The sequence below is a fragment of the Pleurodeles waltl genome, chromosome 4_2 (genome assembly GCF_031143425.1).
Source record: "Pleurodeles waltl isolate 20211129_DDA chromosome 4_2, aPleWal1.hap1.20221129, whole genome shotgun sequence".
NCBI classification, from domain to species: Eukaryota; Metazoa; Chordata; class Amphibia; order Caudata; family Salamandridae; genus Pleurodeles; species Pleurodeles waltl.
Genome location: NC_090443.1, coordinates 809,163,668 through 809,182,536, shown reverse-complemented (window position 1 = coordinate 809,182,536; position 18,869 = coordinate 809,163,668). Strand labels below are relative to the sequence as shown.

General features: G+C 41.9%; 1 protein-coding gene across 1 annotated transcript in view; it reads right to left on the bottom strand.

Moving 5' to 3' along the window:
• Window positions 1-11,513: 11,513 nt before the first annotated feature.
• Window positions 11,514-18,869, bottom strand: part of SLC35D1 (solute carrier family 35 member D1) — a 99,878-nt gene continuing 92,522 nt past the window's right edge. Inside the window, exons 11-12 of the mRNA XM_069232473.1 lie at window positions 15,145-15,227; window positions 11,514-14,554 (exon numbers count right to left, since the gene is read on the bottom strand). Coding sequence (XP_069088574.1) covers window positions 14,458-14,554; window positions 15,145-15,227 — 180 coding nt within the window. The 3' untranslated portion in view covers window positions 11,514-14,457. The remainder of the gene's footprint in view (window positions 14,555-15,144; window positions 15,228-18,869) is intronic.

Sequence of the window (18,869 nt, the reverse complement as noted above, 5' to 3'; positions counted from 1 at the left end):
TCTCCAATACACGCTGCAGGTGGAGTGGCAGCCAAGCTTGTGCAGTCCCTCTACACAGCCACACACAAAGGAAGCTTAGGTGTGACTGGTGGGCCATCCACGGCCTGTTGGCCATCCTAGGCAGGATAGGATGGGCTGACACCTGAATTCAGTGTCCTGCCCCACACAAAGGGCTGCATACCCTCCTCATGGTGAGTATGGAGCCAGGGCAGGATAGCAGGATCGCTGTGCTCTTTAAAGGCCTTTGAATTTTCCCCCACTCAAAGGCACAACTTGGTACAAGTGCTGGACCTCTGACACCATCAACTTAGTACACTTCTGGAACCGTGGATTCTCTGCCAGGAAGGAGGATTGCTCTGCTGCTACAATGTTAGACCTAAGAGCCTTAGGGTGGTCACCCCCAACTTTTTGCCTGCATCCCTCCACTTTGACAGTTTTTGCTGGTTTTAGGACTCTGCACACTTTACCACTGCTAACCAGTGCTAAAGTGCATATGCTCTCTCCCTTCGAGCATGGTGACATTGTCTCACACCCAATTGGCATATTTGAATTACTTGTAAGTCCCTAGTAAAGTGCACTACATATGCCCAGGGCCTGTAACTTAAATGCTACTAGTGGGCCTGCAGCACTGATTGTTCCACCCACATAAGTAGCACTTACCCATGACTCAGGCCTGCCATTGTAAGGTCTGTGTGTGCAGTTGTACTGCTACTTCAACTTGACATTTAAGAGTATTTGCCAAGCCGTAAACTCCCCTTTTTCTTCACATAAGTCACCCCTAAGGTAGGCCCTATGTAACCCATAGGGCAGGGTGCTGTGTAGGTAAAAGGCAGGACATACGTCCTTATATGTCCTTGCAGTGGAAAAATACTAAATTCGCTTTCCAGTGCTAGGAGGCCTGCTCCTTTCATAGGCTAACATTAGGGCTACCCTCATATACTGTTTGAGTGGTAGATTCTGATCAGAAAGGAGTAGACAGGTCATATTTAGTATGGCAAGAATTGTAATACAAAAGTCTGCTGACTGGTGAGGTTGGATTTTATATACTATTTTAGAAATGCCACTTTCAGAAAGTAAGCATTTCTCTGCACTTAAAATCCTTCTGTGCCTTACAGCCCGTCTCCAATCCACGTCTAGGCTGGGCTGGGCGACAGCTCTCTTGTGCATTTCTCCCAGACAACCACAGACACAAGATGCTTAGTCATACCTGCACACATCTGCATACTGACTGGGTCTTCCTGGGCTGGAAGGGAGGAGGGCCTAACACTTACATTTCAAAGGACAGTGGCCTGCCCTCACACAAAGGACTGCCAAACCCCCTATTGGGACCCCTGACAGACAGGACTGTACTAGAAGGGGACCTTGTGCCCTTCAAAACCACTCTTTGAAGTCTCCCCCACTTCAAAGGCACTTTTGGGTATATCAACTGGGTCCCTGACCCTACCAACGTAGACACTTCTTGATACAAACACTCTGCACCAGAACCTGCAACCTACAAAGAGAAGCTGTCTGTCTGCCCAAAGGACTCACCTGGAGTGCCTTGCTGTAAAGGACTGCTGCCTTACTGTTGCCCTGGTGCCTTGCTGGCCTCTGGCTCTGCTGAGAAGTGCTCCCCAAGGGCATGGATTGAGCTTGCCTCCTGTTTCCTGAAGTCTCAGGGCCAATAAGACTTCATCTCTGCAAAGAAACTCATTGTGCAATGAAAATCGACGTGCAGCCTGCCTAGCGGTGAAATAATCACTACATTGCCAAACCGGAACGACGCAACCCAGCTCCCTGAGTGGAGATCGATGCAGCACCAGCGTTGCGACCAGAACTTCGGCGCACAGCCCACTGGATCAACGCATCGCGAGCCAGAATGACGCATCCAGACTTTCTGCAAGAAGAATTGATGCCTCGCCTGCTGTGCGACAGAAATTTTGACGCATCGCCCACCAGATCGACGTAGCATCTGTGGACTTTCCCCTGCATGCCCAAGATTTCCATGCATCGTCCCTGGGCGTCAAAAGACCCAGCATCGCAAAAGATGATTCAAGCCTGTGTACCGCAATTCGCCACAAAGCCCTTCCCACTTGGAAAATAATCAACGCATTGTCTCTGTGTGCCCAGAAATCCAACGCACACCTACCTTTTCCAAGCATCTCCTCCTCTGCGGTCCTCGTGAATGTAATTTTGATGCAAACAAGGTACTTTGTGCTTGCAAGAGACAATTGTTGCTTTTAAGAAATAAAAGACTCTTCTTATCAGTACAAAAGTGATATTTCAACTTGTGATTAGAAAATCTTGATCGTTTTGACCTTAATTTAATCTGATGAATATGTTACATTTTTCTAAACCTATATGGTATCTCTTTGTGGTGTTCTCACTGTGTTATTGCATGATTTATTGCACAAGTACTTTACACATTGCCTTCTAAGTTAAGCCTGACTGCTCAGTGCAAATCTACCAAAGGGTGAGCACAGGATAATTTGGATTGTGTGTGAATTACACTGAGTAGGATTGTAATCCCTATTTGAACAAAGGTCTCTGTCAACTACAGACCCCATTTCTAACATACAACGATTGCCAATCTTTGTTGTTAGTCTGCTTAGCTATGCTGGTCTGCTGCCCTCTTGCCTGGGAGTGAGAAGGACTGGTCCTACACCTCTACAACCCAGGAACCAGAGGGACTTCAAGGGCCAGCTAACTGGTCTCCTGTTTTCTGCAGTCTCAGGAACACAAAAGACTTCAGCTTACCCTGCTACAGCACCTGGACTTTGCTTGCTGTAGGTCCTGCCCTACCAAGTGGTGCCAAACCAGCTCTGGGCCCTGGGATGTGGGTATATATTGCTGCTTCAACCAGAACCCATGCATCCTCAAAGAAAGCGGTGCATCACCACCTTTGTGTGAGTGGGAACTGGCACACACTAGTTATTGTGGGGAGTGGACCTGGCACATCGCACTCGGAATCGGTGCATCACCAAATGCTGGATGAGCAGCTGTGCATCGCATTTGGACCCCCTGCAGTTGCATGGAGAAAAATCGATGCATCATGTCCACTGCATGGCTCAACACCGACGCATCAGTTCAGCTGCACCATGCATCTTCGTCGACGACGCATTCGGGATCAAGGTACTTTGCTTTAGCAGGCCCAAATGGGCCCCGCTGTGTCCGGCCTGAGCTTCATTGTGCTGGGCCTGAATTTTTTACTTTGTCCCAGTGTAGCGCGGCCAGATCTCCCATTTAAGCGCTTATTGATTCTAATCACTATTTCACTTTTATTCTTTAAAAATTCATATCTCGACTTCTACTTATTGTATTTTTGTTGTTTTGGTCTTGTTTTATTTATTAAATTAGGCTCTAATGTTCTAACCTGGTGTGGATTATTTTCGTGTGGTGTTTTCATTGTTTGTTTGAAGTGTTGCACAAATACTTTCCATATTACCTCTGAAGTCAAGCCTGACAGCTCTGTGCCAAGATACCAGAGGGTGAGTACAGGTTACCTTAGAGTGTTTGTGTCCCTGACTACGACTGTGGTTCCTGCATGGACAGAATGCATAACTTGGCCAACCAGAAACCCAACTTCTAACAAGGTTCTATATGGAAACTTTTAACTGAACTTTGCCATTTAAACGCACTGGCAAAGCAAAGTCCTCTCTTTTAATATGTGTAAGTCGCCCCTACGATAGGTCTAATGAGCTCTAAGGCAGGGTGTTATATTTTAAGAAGTTAAACACCTGGCTTTACATGTCCCAACAGTAATTACCAGTATTGGTTGTTTTTACTGTGGAAACGGCTATTAGTCCCATTGTCGAGTCTAGAGTTGCAGGCTGACAGTAGTCCTTCCACCTTCTGACTCCACTAAAGTTGATGCTGCAAGTTATCAAACAACTTGGAACATTAAGCCTGACTTGGAGCCCAAACTGTGAAACTTAAACAAAAGTTGCCACTTTGTTGCCCTAAATCCACAGTGCTCATCCATTGTTGCACACGGGTTTTGTCCCAGAGATCGCTTTCTGCCCTTCTGGGGAGACGTGCAAACAACTCCCAGGAAAGAAGATAATAGCAGCCAATGCATGAAGTACGCGTGACCTCTCCCTGGCAGGAAGTCACACAGTTTTTGGTCCAAGAGGTGAGCTTCAAAGGTGAAGCCTTCATTGAAGAACAAATGAAGATCACTTGAGACAGGTGCTGCCCTATTGTTTAAATAGACAGGCTGGCACTCTGGCAACTGGTTTCTTCACTCCTGCCAAACTAGTTTTTCAGGGACGTGTAGCCCCCTTGGTAGCCACACCTCTGGGTTGGGCTAGGAAGCTCTGTATGCATAGAGAGGGGTCCTGCCATCTTGATATTGTGTGCAATGGTGCATCCTGGGACAGCCAGAAGCTACACGTCGTAGGAAGTGGTCTTCAGGCGTGAGGGACCCTTAGTTACTCCATTGGCCCCAAACAGCATCCTACCCAGATGGCATTTTCAGACCATGAAAAAGGCACTGCTGGCACTCCGATGTCTACTGGACTGAAAGAAGTAACTAAGGACTGCCCCTGCTGCAACAAGGACCCAACGAACAGAGGCTGTACCGTCGCAGACTGCACCTGCTAAACTTGGTGTCTATCAAAGGAGAAAGGACTGTAACTACTGTGTCCCGCTTGTGAAGAAATTTGTTTCCCAAGCCCAGCCAAAACAAGAGACTCGGAGGTCAGTTGGCTGACCTCCTGTTCGCAGCACTGGGCCACAACAGCTGAAGAAGACTGCTGGGGCAAAAAGATTGCCCAGATCTTTGCCTCACCACCACTTGTCACCATGCAGAACAAGAGGACAGGACCAGATGCTCAAAGTTACATCTGTATCTACTGCACCAAGGAGAGTTGTTGAAGTGCAGCTTGGTCGCCCAGAAGGCAATCTATTGCCTGGGAGAGGACTTGGCTTTAGCCACGATACTGGGCGACTGAAATTCTACCAGGACCAAGAGAACTTTAAGGGACGTTAACGCCTGTGGCAAGGTTCGGAGTAGTTGCATCAGTTACACAGCATTCTTGATCATCCTCAGCATCTTGTATCCCTTGCATCAAGGCCACTGCCATAAGAGTCTACGGCAAGGAGATAAAAGTGCTCAGAACTCACTGAGGACTGTTTCTTCCTTCAAGGTAACTGTTTCTTCTTGCTGAAGTCCAACCGGCTCCCTGCCAGAGTTGGTTGCTTAAAGTGACCTCAAGTAACCGCACTGGTACATAAAAATCTTTTTCAAATTTGCCAATACTTGATTGTGGTGAAGCGAAAAAGTGCATATTTACTGTACTTTGTAAGTGCATTATCTCCAGAATCCTCCAGTGGATTTTTTTTCGTGTTAGTGTCTAAAAATAGTATGTTTTTGTAAATTAGTGTGTTTTGAGTTTCTCATATTTCTTATTCAATTGTTTTGGTACTGTTTAAATGCTTTACATTTGTTTCTTTGTGTAAGCAGGACTTTCTCAACCCTAGGTAGCTGTGGCTCTGAGCAAAGGATTTATAAATGAAACCGCCTTGTTGTAAAGGGGTTAGTAAGCATATTACACAGTGAGGTTGCACAACCACACCACGTAACACACCCAGTTTCCTCACAAGTATCATTAATTTCAACATCCTGAAAATCATTACCACTAAAATTGTGAAGTAGAGTTTCTATGATGAATAAAAACAAAGGTGAAAGGGGACATCCCTAACTAGTTCCACAATATAACCTATCTGGAACAGGTATATCATGTTCCTTGAATTACATCCTGCTGGTAGTTAACAATAGGACATTATAAAATTATTATTGACAAATAATGGTGTTACATTAATTTATATTTGCTATTTGTTTGATTAGTGACAAATCAAAGGGAAATCTATGGTGGTAGTTCGAGGGTCAAGAAAGCCTAAACGTTTTGGATCTTAGACTCCCATTGTCTCCATGTTAGTGCTAATCCTCCTCAGGTAAAGGAGGAGAGATGTTACAGAAGAATGGGGAAAAAATAGTTAAGGGCAAGTATTCTAAATTTAAACCGGATAAAAACTTTGGGTCAAGGGTTATTTCGCCACAGTATTTACATACACATCTTTCTGATACGCCTTTTCCACAGAAGAAAACATCCTGTGCTGATTAATTGAAAAGGGATAATTCTGACAAAACAAACATTATTTGCCTTTTGCTCCTTTAGCTACTATAAGCAAATGGCATGACAAAATATTGTTACAGGAACAGTCTGATCCAAGAGTAACAGGTTGATTCCCCCTCCCTCTAGACAAAAGCACAAGCATCTACAGACTGCTTTTAGCCTACCTAGGCCTGATCATGGAGTTACAGCTTTAGTCCTCTATACCCATGCACCAGTCCTGTGATTATTGTGATAACCACTGCAGTTAGGGCATGAATAGTGACAAACAATGTGATGCAAGGAGTGCTTGAATTAATCACAGCCATTGGCAGTTCTGGATGCTTTTTGTTTTTATTCACTATGTTGGGCACAGACGAGCCATTTAATAACCAGTCATGATCGTGCTCCAAAAGAAACATTGCAGTTCATACTGCCAAGGAATACTTTTTGTCAGCAGCAACACTCAATGTGATCTAAGACAATGAAGTTTTAGTAATAGCTAATATCAATGCCATCTTATTGGTTTAATTCAGCTTGCTTTGTGTACCAACAGCAGTTCAAATAAACAAGCACTGGCCAAGCCAATAGAGCTTGCTTTAACCCCTTCTGTGCAGTAGACGGAATGGCTACATCCAACGGCACAGTGCTCATGTGCAGAGGACGTAACCATTACGTCCTCGGCACTTAGCCCTCCCTCTGTGGGCTTCCCTTCCACCCCCATGTGAAGTCTGATGATGTCAGCGCGCTGACCTCATCAGACGCCACTTCCCCATCGCGCTTTGCATTTCTTTTCCGATCATGTGATGGGGCCTGAGAGGTTTCAAAGGAAAGGAATGTCCTTCCCTTTGAAGTCTCTCAGAGCATTTCAGAAGCCGGATGGTAAAGCGATCCGGCTTCTGAAATGCCCACAAGACTCCAGGGATTTATTGTTGTAAAGGAAAATAGTATGAGGGGAGCAACCCCTTGGGCAAGGGTCGCTCCCCAGGGGGGCAATATTTTTCAAGGCCTTTTCTATTGTTGTTAGGCCGATCTGCCCCCAGGGAGGGCAGAAACCACTAGGCGCCAGGGATAAAAAAAATTGTTTTGTTTTTTTAAAAGAGTTGGGGAGTGACCCCTTGGGCAAGGGTCGCTCCCTTGGGGCAAATTTATTTAGGCCATTTAAGCCCACTTGGGGGCAGATCAGCCGATTTTTGTTAGGCCAATCGGCCTAATAACATTAGGCCAATCTGCCCCAAGGGGGGCAGAAACCACTAGGCACCGGGGTTTTTTTTTTGTTTGTTTTTTTGCACCAATTTCACTCAAGGGGAGCAACCCCTTAGGCAAGGGTCGCTCCCCAGGCGGAGAAAATTCATTTTAGGCCATTTCTGCCTCTGCCCCCAGGGGGCAGAAACCTCTGGGTGCCAGGGATAACATTGTTTTGTGTTTTAGAGGAGGGGAGCGACCCAGTATGCAAGGGTCGTTCCCCTGGGTGACAAATTGGCCTAACAAAAATTGGCAGATCTGCCCCCAAGGGGGGGGGGGCATAAACCACTTAGGCACCAGGGATTGGTGTGTGTGTGTGTGTTTTCTTTAGGGGGCAGCCCCTTGGGTAAGGGTCGCTCCCCATGGGTGCACATTACTGTTGGCCATATCTGCCCCTTGGGGGCAGACTGGCCTATTTTTGGAAGGCCCATCTACCCCCCCCCCCCCCCCAAGGGAGGGCAGAAAGCCCATCCCGAAACCAGGGAAGTTTTTTTCCCAAAATAAGAGGGTGGGGGTATGGCCATAACCCAGCTCCAAATAAATGGGGCCAAAGTTGTTCTGCCCACCAGTGGGCAGATGGGGCAATTAACCCGGATCCACACCCTGGGGGGGTGGCAGAAAGTCTACTAGATGCCACAGAATTAAAAAATAAACAATTAAAAAATAAACAAAAAATATTGGGGTGGTGGCTACCATCAACCAGTATGGGCCTGGTTATGCCCCCACCCCAACTGAAGGGGATAACAGTCTTTCAGCTCTCCCCCACACATTTGATTATTTGGGGTTTTAGTTTTACATTTGGGCCATGAGAGCTTGGCTAACTCTCAAAATCACGCTCCCATGTAGAAAAATCCACAAGACCTAGAAACATCTGAAAACAAAACATCTGGGCGATTCCAGGGTGGTGTGTTTCACATGCACCCGCACCATTTTCGTACCCACAATGCCCTGCAAACCTCCAACTTGGCTGGAAATCACTCATTTTTCTCCACGTTTTTGTGATGGAACCTTCCGGAATCTGCAGGCATCCACAAAATTCCTACCACCCAGCATTGTCTCATCTATACCGATAAAAATTCTGCTGCACTTGTCAGCCTAATAATGTTTTTTGCAAACTGCCCTTTTGGACCCTCTTTGGTTCCCCCTCAATATCGACATGTTTTTGGCTCTTCCCTTTCACAAGCACTTGGCCCACCTACACAAATGAGGTATCATTTTTACAGAGACTGAGGGGAACGTTGAGTGGTATGAAATGTGTCCCAGTGCAGTGATCCCACACAGAAATGTTGGGAAAATTTGATTTTTTAGCTAAATTTGAGGTTTGCTGAGGATTCTGAGTAAGAAAACATTGGGGGATCCACGCAAGTCACACCTCCCTGGACTCCCTTGGGTGTCTAGTTTTCAGAAATGTCTGGGTTTAGTAGGTTTCAGTAGATGGCTGTTGAGCCCAGGACCAAAAACGCATGTGCACCCCGCAAAAACAGGTAGTTTTGTATTTGATAATTTTGATGTGTCCAGATAGTGTTTTGGGGCATTTCCTTTCGCGGGCAGTAGGCCTACCCACAAAAGTGAGGTACCATTTTTATCGGGAGACTTGGGGGGGGGGGGGGGGGGAAGGGGGGGAACGCTGGGTGGAAGGATATTTGTGCCTCCTCTCGGATTCCAGAAATTTCTGTCAGCGAAATGAGAGGAAAAAGTGGGTTTTTTGGCCATATTTTGAGGTTTGCAAAGGATTCTGGGTAACAGAACCTGGTCAGAGCCGCACCAGTCACCCCATCAAGGATTTCCCTTGGTGTCTAGTTTTCAAAACTGTGCAGGTTTGCTAAGTTTTCCTAGGTGCCGGCTGAGCTAGAGGCCAAAATCCACAGGTAGGCAGTTTGCAAAAAATAGCTCTGTTTTTTGTGTGCAAATGTGATGTGTCCACGTTGTGTTTTGGGGCATTTCTTGTCGCGGGCGCCAGGCCTACCCACGCAAGTGAGGTGCCATTTTTATCGGGAGACTTGGGGGAACACAGAATAGCAAAACAAGTGTTATTGCCCCTTGTCTTTCTCTACATTTTTTCCTTCGAAATGTAAGGCAGTGTGTAAAAAAAAGACGTCTATTTGAGAAATGCCCTGTAATTCACATGCTAGTATGGGCACCCCGGAATTCAGAGATGTGCAAATAACCACTGCTTCAACAATTTATCTTATGTCCATTTTGAAAATACAAAGGTTTTCTTGATACCTATTTTTCACTTTTTATATTTCAGCCAATGAATTGCTGTATACCCCGTATAGAATGAAAACCCATTACAAGGTGCAGCTCATTTATTGGCTCTGGGTACCTAGGGTTCTTGATGAACCTACAAGCCCTATATATCCCCGCAACAGAAGTGTCCAGCTGATGTAACGGTATATTGCTTTAAAAAAATCTGACACCTCAGGAAAAAAAATTAAAGAGTAAAACGGAGAAAAATTGCTGTTTTTTCACCTCAATTTCAATATTTTATTTCAGCTGTTATTTTCTGTAGGAAACACTTGTATGATCTACACAAATGACCCCTTGCTGAATTCAGAATTGTGTCTACTTTTCAGAACTGTTTAGCTGCCTGGGATCCAGCATTACTTTCTCGCCCATTTCGGTCACTAACTGTAAGAAGGCTGAAAGCACAAAAATAAATAAGTAAAAATGGGGTATGTCCCAGTAAAATGTCAAAATTGTGTTGAAAAAAGGGGTTTTCTAATTCAAGTCTGCCTGTTCCTGAATGCTGGGAAGATGGTGATTTTACCACCGCAAACCTTTTGTTGATGCCATTTTCAGGGAAAAATACCACGAGCCTTCTTCTGCAGCCCTTTTTTCCAATTTTTTTTGCTGTGTTTTGGCTAATTCATTGGTCTCCTTCAGGGGAGACCACAAAGTCTGGGTACCTCTAGAATCCCTAGGATGTTGGAAAAAAAAGGACGCAAATTTCGCATGGGTAGCTTATGTGAACAAAAGGTATGAGGGCCTAAATGCGATCTGCCCCAAATAGCCAAAAAAAGGCTCAGCACAGGAGGGGAAAATGCCTGGCAGCGAAGGGGTTAATATGTGAGGGCCTCATTATTGGTTTTGTCAATACTTGTTTGGCAAAGGCGCTCCAATGCACTTTGTTGAATTTTTAAGTTACCACTCAAAAATGCATTGGTCATGTTGGAACATTAATTTCAAAATGGCGAAATGACCATTGCTGCCTTCAGAATATAAGAACATATGGCACCCATCCTGGAATGTATTTTTTTTCTTTTTTAAACACTATTCAAAGAGGGCTACTGTTTTTCTGCAAGCATATTCATCTGGATGCATTTGCGGCCATCTTTGTCATTTTTAATTTAGCAATTCAAGATGGCTGGCAGTTATCTTGGGATGGAAAATTAAAGGTAAAGAGCACATTAAAGTGAAAGTGCCATAAATAGAAAAAAGCGGTCAGACTAGTGACACACTGCAGCTGTTGGATATTCAGAAAGAAAAGTAAGAGAGCCGGATGGGTAAGAGGAAATAAGCTAGAAAGGGTACATGGTCCTGGGTACTGGAGGGAATATAATTATAACAAAATGTAAGAGATGAGGGTGTGGCAGCAATGGATAAGCAGGGGTTGGTGATGAGAAGTGAAGCTAAAAAGAGAGCCGAGCTGTGAGGGGATCAGAAAAGAGATGCACGGGTGAACACGCAGACAGGCAAAGAGACAGGAAAAACATGCACTCCTATGGAGTGCTGAAATATAGCTGTTTATTTTTTGCTATCCCCTCAAATCATGGTGGAAGGATAAGCTCGTCCAACCGGATGCAATGTGAAGCTTCAATAATTCAGGGGCGGGAAAAATGTAACAGGAAAGAATACCTTGGTAATGAAGATGGCCAATGGGTATGAATAATTGCAGTACTTTCTATGTTAGAATGTACAATACAGTGCTTAGGGTGAAGCACTACCGTATGACTGGGTGGTTTTATTGTCCAAGAATAAAGCTGGGCAAGTCACGTACATTTGGAGTTGTAAGCTATATATCAGTGGAGCAGTGCCAAGCCGGGGTTGAATCAGGCGCTTCTGCCATAAATACCCACATTCATGTACAAAGGCAACAAAAAGGTATTCTAGTAGCCATAACCCATGTGTACAAAGCTGACTGTTCCCCAGCAACTTGCAAAGAAAAGTCACAAATTAGGTGGTAGAATATCCGTTTATTTAGTTATTTCTCTTCGTTTTCACACCAATGTATAAAATAAATTATATTAGTTTATATGGCCAGCATTGGAACAAAATGTAACACATTTTGATCTGAAATGTTGCATAAACGTTACCTATGCTATCTGATCATTAATACAAACGCATTAAATCCAGACTAAGGATTTGCGCTGAAACTGGATGAAATACAGCAGAAACCCTCCTTTGCTGTACAATTTATTTCTTATCGTTAGACACACAATCATACTTTTAGACAATTTCAGAGTATAATGAAGTAAAAAAAATGCCAACATAATGTCAATTAAGCCATTTTACAGAGTATTTTGTCTTTTCACTGAAAGCATGATCCAGCATTTAAACACCAAAATGCAATTATTTTACAAGATCATTACACACAATCTGTAGGCCCAAAGATGGGCAATCGACTTCATTTATCTATCAAAGTGGGTTAATTCTTGCAAAATTATCGGAATACAGAAAAAATAAGATAACAAGTATGTGATGGAATAAAGATACCCACAAAAAGTGGGGAGGAGACTTGATATTCTTCACAGAAGAATGGTTTAATCTATCGGAGAACAGACGTGAGTGTGTTATGTCAGTAAATGTTTTCGGAAAAAAAGCTTGCTGTATAAAATACATTTGCAAGAACCGACAACAATCTGTAAATTTAACACACGTGTGCATAACCGCCAAAGAATACGGTAACTCAATGATACAGTTGCGTTTATACTGATAGCACCTCAAACTGGATGCATAGTTCGAATCCATAGAGATCATGCCACTTTTTGTTATGAACAAAGATCAATGTGTATCAATGAGAACGTAAACCAAAACAGAAATTAGGCTAAATGGTGACACATCCAAGAACACAGATCAGCATAGGTTTAGACTAACAATACAAAACACCGGGGTAAAGGCCCGACAGTTTCACTGTGGTCACATTGCTGAAATTGCACAAATAAATACGTGCATCCTTTATCTGAAATTCGTGGATGCAATAAATAGATGTTTGTGCTGCAATTTACAGGATACATATTCCACGGAACATGAGGGGTGCTTATTGCTTTCTGTCTGGCATTAATGGAAAGTAGGATTGGATTGTAATGAAAATGCCACACCTTTATGTGAATTGGTGCTTTATCACTCTAGCTCCATACTCATCTGGGTACTTGGTCACTGACCTAGATTCCAGCATTGCAAACAGAAATGTTTGTCAGTAAGTAAAAACATGTGTAAAGCTATAATTAACAGCCTTATATGTAAGTAAGGCGAGGGTCAGACTCTTACATATCACATGGTGATTTAAAGTCTATGAATTGTGAGATTAAAAAATGACACAGTAAATATCAATTTCTGTAACATCATGTAAAAGTAAACAGCTGTTGCATCCCAGAAAATCCAGGCATGATTTTACATTTATTTCCACACAAAAACACGACCAGTGCACGTTTCCCTGCTGGATTTGCAGCTTTCTGTAACAATTAAACAGCAGAGCTATATAACAATTGCCAGATTATGAATTTACCCCAAATTATCTTTGACCGCATAGTTTCAACTCTCAAAGACAATTATACTAAATATCAAGTAACAAAACACGATTCCTTCCCTTTCTGTATTTGCCCTTAAAACAGGTCTATTAGAATATTCTTATTCTTGGAAAAACTAATTCGATCAAGTTGTTGTGTGTATATACACACACACACACACACACACACACACACACACACACCAAACAGGAAGCTTAAAAAGCACTATCCACAGCAGTACACATTTTTCTGCTAACCCAATTTTACATATCAGACGGGATCCTGAATAACTTATTGAGGAAAAGGTATGGAGTCCTTATCACATTCAAGTATAGTTACTCCTCCTCATGGAAGATATTCTGCTGTGGGGACGCAAACAGAAGCTTGCTTGTTGAATACTGCGACTGATTGTTTGAAAGCGCTGGGTTTCAATGCATTTTCATGACCTACAATAATCTAAGGAAATGTATTTGACCCATACAAATTCTCAATGACATTATTTCTACCCTGACTGCTACTTTGAACATTTATCTCGTTATTGATAATTTGTGATAAAACATTTTTTTGGGCTAAACTGGGAACATGTGGAGTTTACTTTTTATTCTTTACTTCGCTTAAGACTGGCTTTACAAGGTCATCAAAACTATGTGTACACGGGGTAGTGTATTTTGTTCTTTGTTGATCGGTACTGCTTGCCATTAATTGTTATAGGGTCCAGCAGTCCACTTCTATGGTTCTTGGACTCTGGCATAAAAAGACAATGTTAATTCTGAAGCAGATACACCTGTAATAATTATAGGTCTGCATGGAGGTAATGCATAGTGAACCGACACCTGTAAAAGTGATATATATATATAAAAACCTTTGTGGTCAGTAAACCAATTAATTTTTAAACACATTTCTTCAGGAAAACAGAAAAAGGCAGTGACAATTCTACTTTATCACACAGGTCCAGTAGAAATAAGTACCTAAAACAAGGAATCAACATTTTCCTGTTACTCAATATAGAAGCAGATTATTACAAGCCAAGAGCACATCTGTTTGTTTTTCACAGTATGAGAGGTTAGTATGAAACAGGAGTTTAAAATAGAAATCGCGCTCACTGTTGCACTGTGCAACCCAACGCACATTTTAAACATCATTAAACAGTTATATATTACATGTATTTAAAATAATTGCAACAGCTTTGAACCATAGGACAATGCTATTTTCTAAGCACAGTTTACAAAATTCATTTTAAAAATATTCTCTAGAAATGCATCTTTCTTAATTGTGCAAAGTGATATATTTCTTACAAAAAAAAGAGAAAAATAGTAGATACGGTTTACTGCTGTACACGATCAGTAACATTGGTTAAAAAAAAAAATCCAGGATCTTTCTTCACTGTCTGATCAAACTGCAATTTTGCCCTTAGTAGTGGGCTCGGTTGTTTTGCTCAGCTGATCCTCTGTGAAAGTGATGTATGAATACACAAGGCTTCCAGCAATGCTAGAAAGAAGTATTGCGCAAAAAATGTAAGTTGGGCATGTTCAACAAGTTATAAAAGGCAATCGCTGAATCGTGTATTTTAAAAAACCCATAACACATTAGTTTACATCAAATGAGAACCCATAATCATACTAGAAGGCAGGCCCTATTTTTCCCATCTCTCACTCTTACGCAACTGGAAATGGCCAGCAGACAAAACCATTCAGCATTTTCATTCATTAAAGCCACCACTTCTTCAATATTGCATGGAGGTCTATAACATGTTTTTATATGAACTAAATATTAAAATTTGCAATGGAAAGAAGACCTAAATGTGTAAAACTAAAGTTCCAAAAATAGTGACCAACTGCAGGAACCAAACTGAAAATAAACGGGGTCCTTGTTGACAAACCACAGCATGCTTTTTTGCTAATCTGTGCTTTCAGACTCATTAGTGCTACACTAGGAACTATTAAATAGATGTGTAAAAAAATGAAATATGCCCCCGATTTCAGAAATGGACAGGAAATCCTGGATTCAAGAACCACGCTGCGATACCCCGCCAACATTGCAGTTACTTTTTGAACTAACGTGCTGATCAAAGTTCTCACCTGATATTTAAACCAAGAAAATTGGTCCACGAGAAGATGTAGTCACCACCAAAAAACATTCCGATATAAGTAATTAGTATATTCTGAAAGAGAAAGATGTAAAGACATTTTTCATTTAAGGCGGTCACAAATTCAGAGAAACATAATAGATCTTTAAGAAAAGTTTCAAATTTAGGTCTCAAGAGTAAATCTTCCAACCTTAAAGACAGTAGATAAACTTATGCAACAGAAAATTACCACAAATTGTTTGTCAAGGATTTATTTACGTTAGTCCCTCTGTAAATGTAAGGACACTCCATCATTATGGTCCACACCATAAGACAATTAATACAATCAAATGCTCTGTTTATTTTGAAGTTTCCTTTTCAATTAAACAATATTTTTTTCTTTTGAAATTGTTAATGGATCAGTAAGAGAGCACATAATTGTTCTGGTAATTGTATTACTTAGAGCTAGGATGAGTAAATATGTATTACTTAGAGCTAGGATGAGTGAATATGTAACTAAGCATGTACATGTATACATCAAATAATTTGTAAGAGAATAACAGTATTTGTGCGTCTGAATAAGTGGGAATTAGTGGATGAGTGTAGTGCGAGTGTCTGGATGAGAGGGTGGGGAGTATGGTAATGGTTTGGAAACAGATTGAGATTATGGGTGACATTTGTAATGTCTAGGTCTTCTACCATGAACATAACTAGTATACAATCTCAAACTTCTGGTTGTGTTAATATGCAGTCCAAGGCAGACAAGTTGCTCATAAGTGATAGGTTATCATTTAATACACTGAAATCGTAGTGTGGCAGATCCATGAACTATTCTTTTGAAAATAGGTATGGATGTGCAGAAACCTATGTATAAGGAGTTTATCAAGCCATCAAGGACAACACTATGTTTGGGAATTATCTGAAGCAACCAGCCTTAAGATGGATGTATTACTGTGCAATGCAGGAAGTGAGTTAATGTATTGTGTGTAGCTGTCATCATTATGCTTCATATACAAACTGTTTCAGAGCATGTATAACACAGATTTTGGATGTATTTCCCAAAACCTCATGGCTCAGAAAATAGTTGGTAAAAACTCACTGAGAGAGAGTGGAATCTCCTATTCTTTTGTTTTTAATTTTCAGAGGTACCACAATACCACTTAAAAACGGACACTTTGGGAAAGGCACAGCATAAACAAGCTATTTGTACAAGTCTTACATTGTACTTACAGCATCCAATATTTCATCCTACTTTCATTTACTGCATCTGTTTTTGTAAGACACGTTGAGCCGCAGCACAATCTGCTGTACACAATGGTTTAGTGTCAATGAAAACAAGCATTGACAAAGACAATAGGTCTGGCATTGGCCTTCAGTCTTTTGGCAATGCAATTCTTGTTCTGGGTTTTGCTAAATTTTATTGTCTGGGATAAGCTGGGCCCCCAGTCTTTAAAATAATAATAATAATTTGTTACAGGTAAAAAGGTTTTTTGATCTTAGGAAAAAAAAAAAAAAAAAAAAAAAAAAAAAACTCTACCATGCTACACCCTAGCACTGACGGGAAATACTGAAGAAGTTAATGAATCTGGCATTGGCTGCAAGCCTCTTCCCTTTAAGAAAAGACAACGTGAAAGAATGAAAAAAGAAAAGAAAGCAAAACAAAGAAAGGGGAAAAAAAGAAGGAGTAAAGCTAAAGAAAAGCGGAAGAAAGAAGAGCTAAACCAAGAAAGAAAAGCTGAAGAAGCAAAAAAAGAAAAGCAAATGAGGGAAAGGAAAAGAAAGGAAGAACTAAAGGAACAAAGGAAGAAAGAAAAGAGAAAGATAAGGAAAGAATGAAAGATAAGAAAGAGAAGAACAGATTGAATGGTAAAAATGAAAGAAAGAAGTATAGAAAGAAGGAAAGAAGAAAAGAGGATAGAAAAGAGGATAGATTAATACAGAATATTTTCAAAATTAACACAATTTGGTATGCTGTGAAACAGCAGCAGTCTAAAAAGTGAAACACTCTAAAAGAAACTAAAAACAGCATTGGCCAGAGGTGGGATCTGATAAGGATGGTATTTGGATCAGAGGTGTCTTGCTATCACATCAGTCTCCAAACACAAAGGCAACACTAAAGTCATTATAAAGTAAAAGTAAAAATACTGGTACTGAAGCGAACTAGCTTGTGTGTGGATGTGCTCCTTATGAAAGGGCAAAATGCAGTCACCCAAAGTTATGTTAACCAGTGGTTTAAGTAGGCTGATCTACTGCCCCATGCTATATGCTGTGGTGGGCGGAAGCAAAATGTGTTTGACAACAAAAGACCAATGGATGACGAGAAGTTGCTGAGAGTCCTTATATGCAAGCTTATTGTACAAAATTTTAGTAAAATCAAAAGGTCTTGGCTGACACCAAAACTAAAAAGCTTTTGTGACACGGCCAGCGTTGACCGCATCACAATCCTTTTTAGCCATAAAATATAGGAATAACTAGTACACTTTCTGCACTCCTTGCACGGTCCAGGAGTGTGTGTTAAGAGCTCAGATTAGTGTAGAGGTAGGGTCGATATACGGGTATGTCAGAACATCACTTACTTAAGCTTTGTAATATCCTTTATAAATAAGTGCATTCTGAGACCTGTAATCTCTGCTTGCTTAGATTGAATCCATGGAGCTAATACTGTCCTGTCATTTTTATGCGGTAGAAGAGTGTGAAGAGGGAATTTTTAGACCTTTCCTGGACTGCAACCCTGAAAAACAAGTCTGATGCAAAGAATGGTGGCTGCAGGGCCCTGGTCCACAAAGAAAGGAAAGCCTGCTAGAATCTAATATAGAACATCTCTGATATACCCATTGGGGCGCTCATCCTTGGGAGGGTTGCCACCTTGTTCCACATCATTAGGATGACAGGTTCCCAGACCTTTAATTTAATTTGACCACCTAATGCATACTGAGAGTCGTAGTCTTAGTTTACTGAGCACAAGGGTTTGTAGCGGAAAAGCCCAGAAAGTGAAAAATAGTGACTGCAGGAAATCTAATGACGAGGCAACAGAATATCCCCACAATAGCAATCCTGTTCCACAAAGCCTGCAGCCATGCTGTGCAGTAAAGGTTTTAGTGTGTGCCTGCTGGGGCCTGGCACCTTGCTGCCAGATGGGAAGACACCGGTTAATGCACTCTTATTTTTATGTGTTGGTGCGGGGAAGGCAGGGTGGGATAAGAATGGTTGGACACTTAGACCACATTGTACTTGCTTATGTTACAAGAAGGTGAATATAGTAGATGTGAAATCTTGTGAAACAGCACAGTATACGAACGGCATTGTTACTTACAGTGCTGCAGCACTGTAATATGTAAGAAGAACTTTAAGCAAAACTATATAATTGCAAACATGCATCATAAGGGCTAGAGAGTGGTGGGAATTTAAAAACATTACTGAACAAGAAAAAGAAACAAATTGTGTCACAGTGCTCCAATAATACCTTAGGATAGAGTCTACGCTATATACAAATACAAACAAATCCAAAACATCACGAAAGAGGCACAGTGAGAGGAGGGCAGGAGCCCAAACAACAGGCAGTGTGGGGGTGGAGGGGGGTCAACAAGTGGGAGGTGGAGGGGCAGGAAGGATGGAGGTGTGGGAGACGGATGGCACACATGCACTCTTGTTGGAGAGTGCATGTTAAAAAGCCCCACCACCAAAAAATAGAAAGGTACCTGGCCTGTCTGCGGTCAAAGTAAAGGCAATGGATGCCAT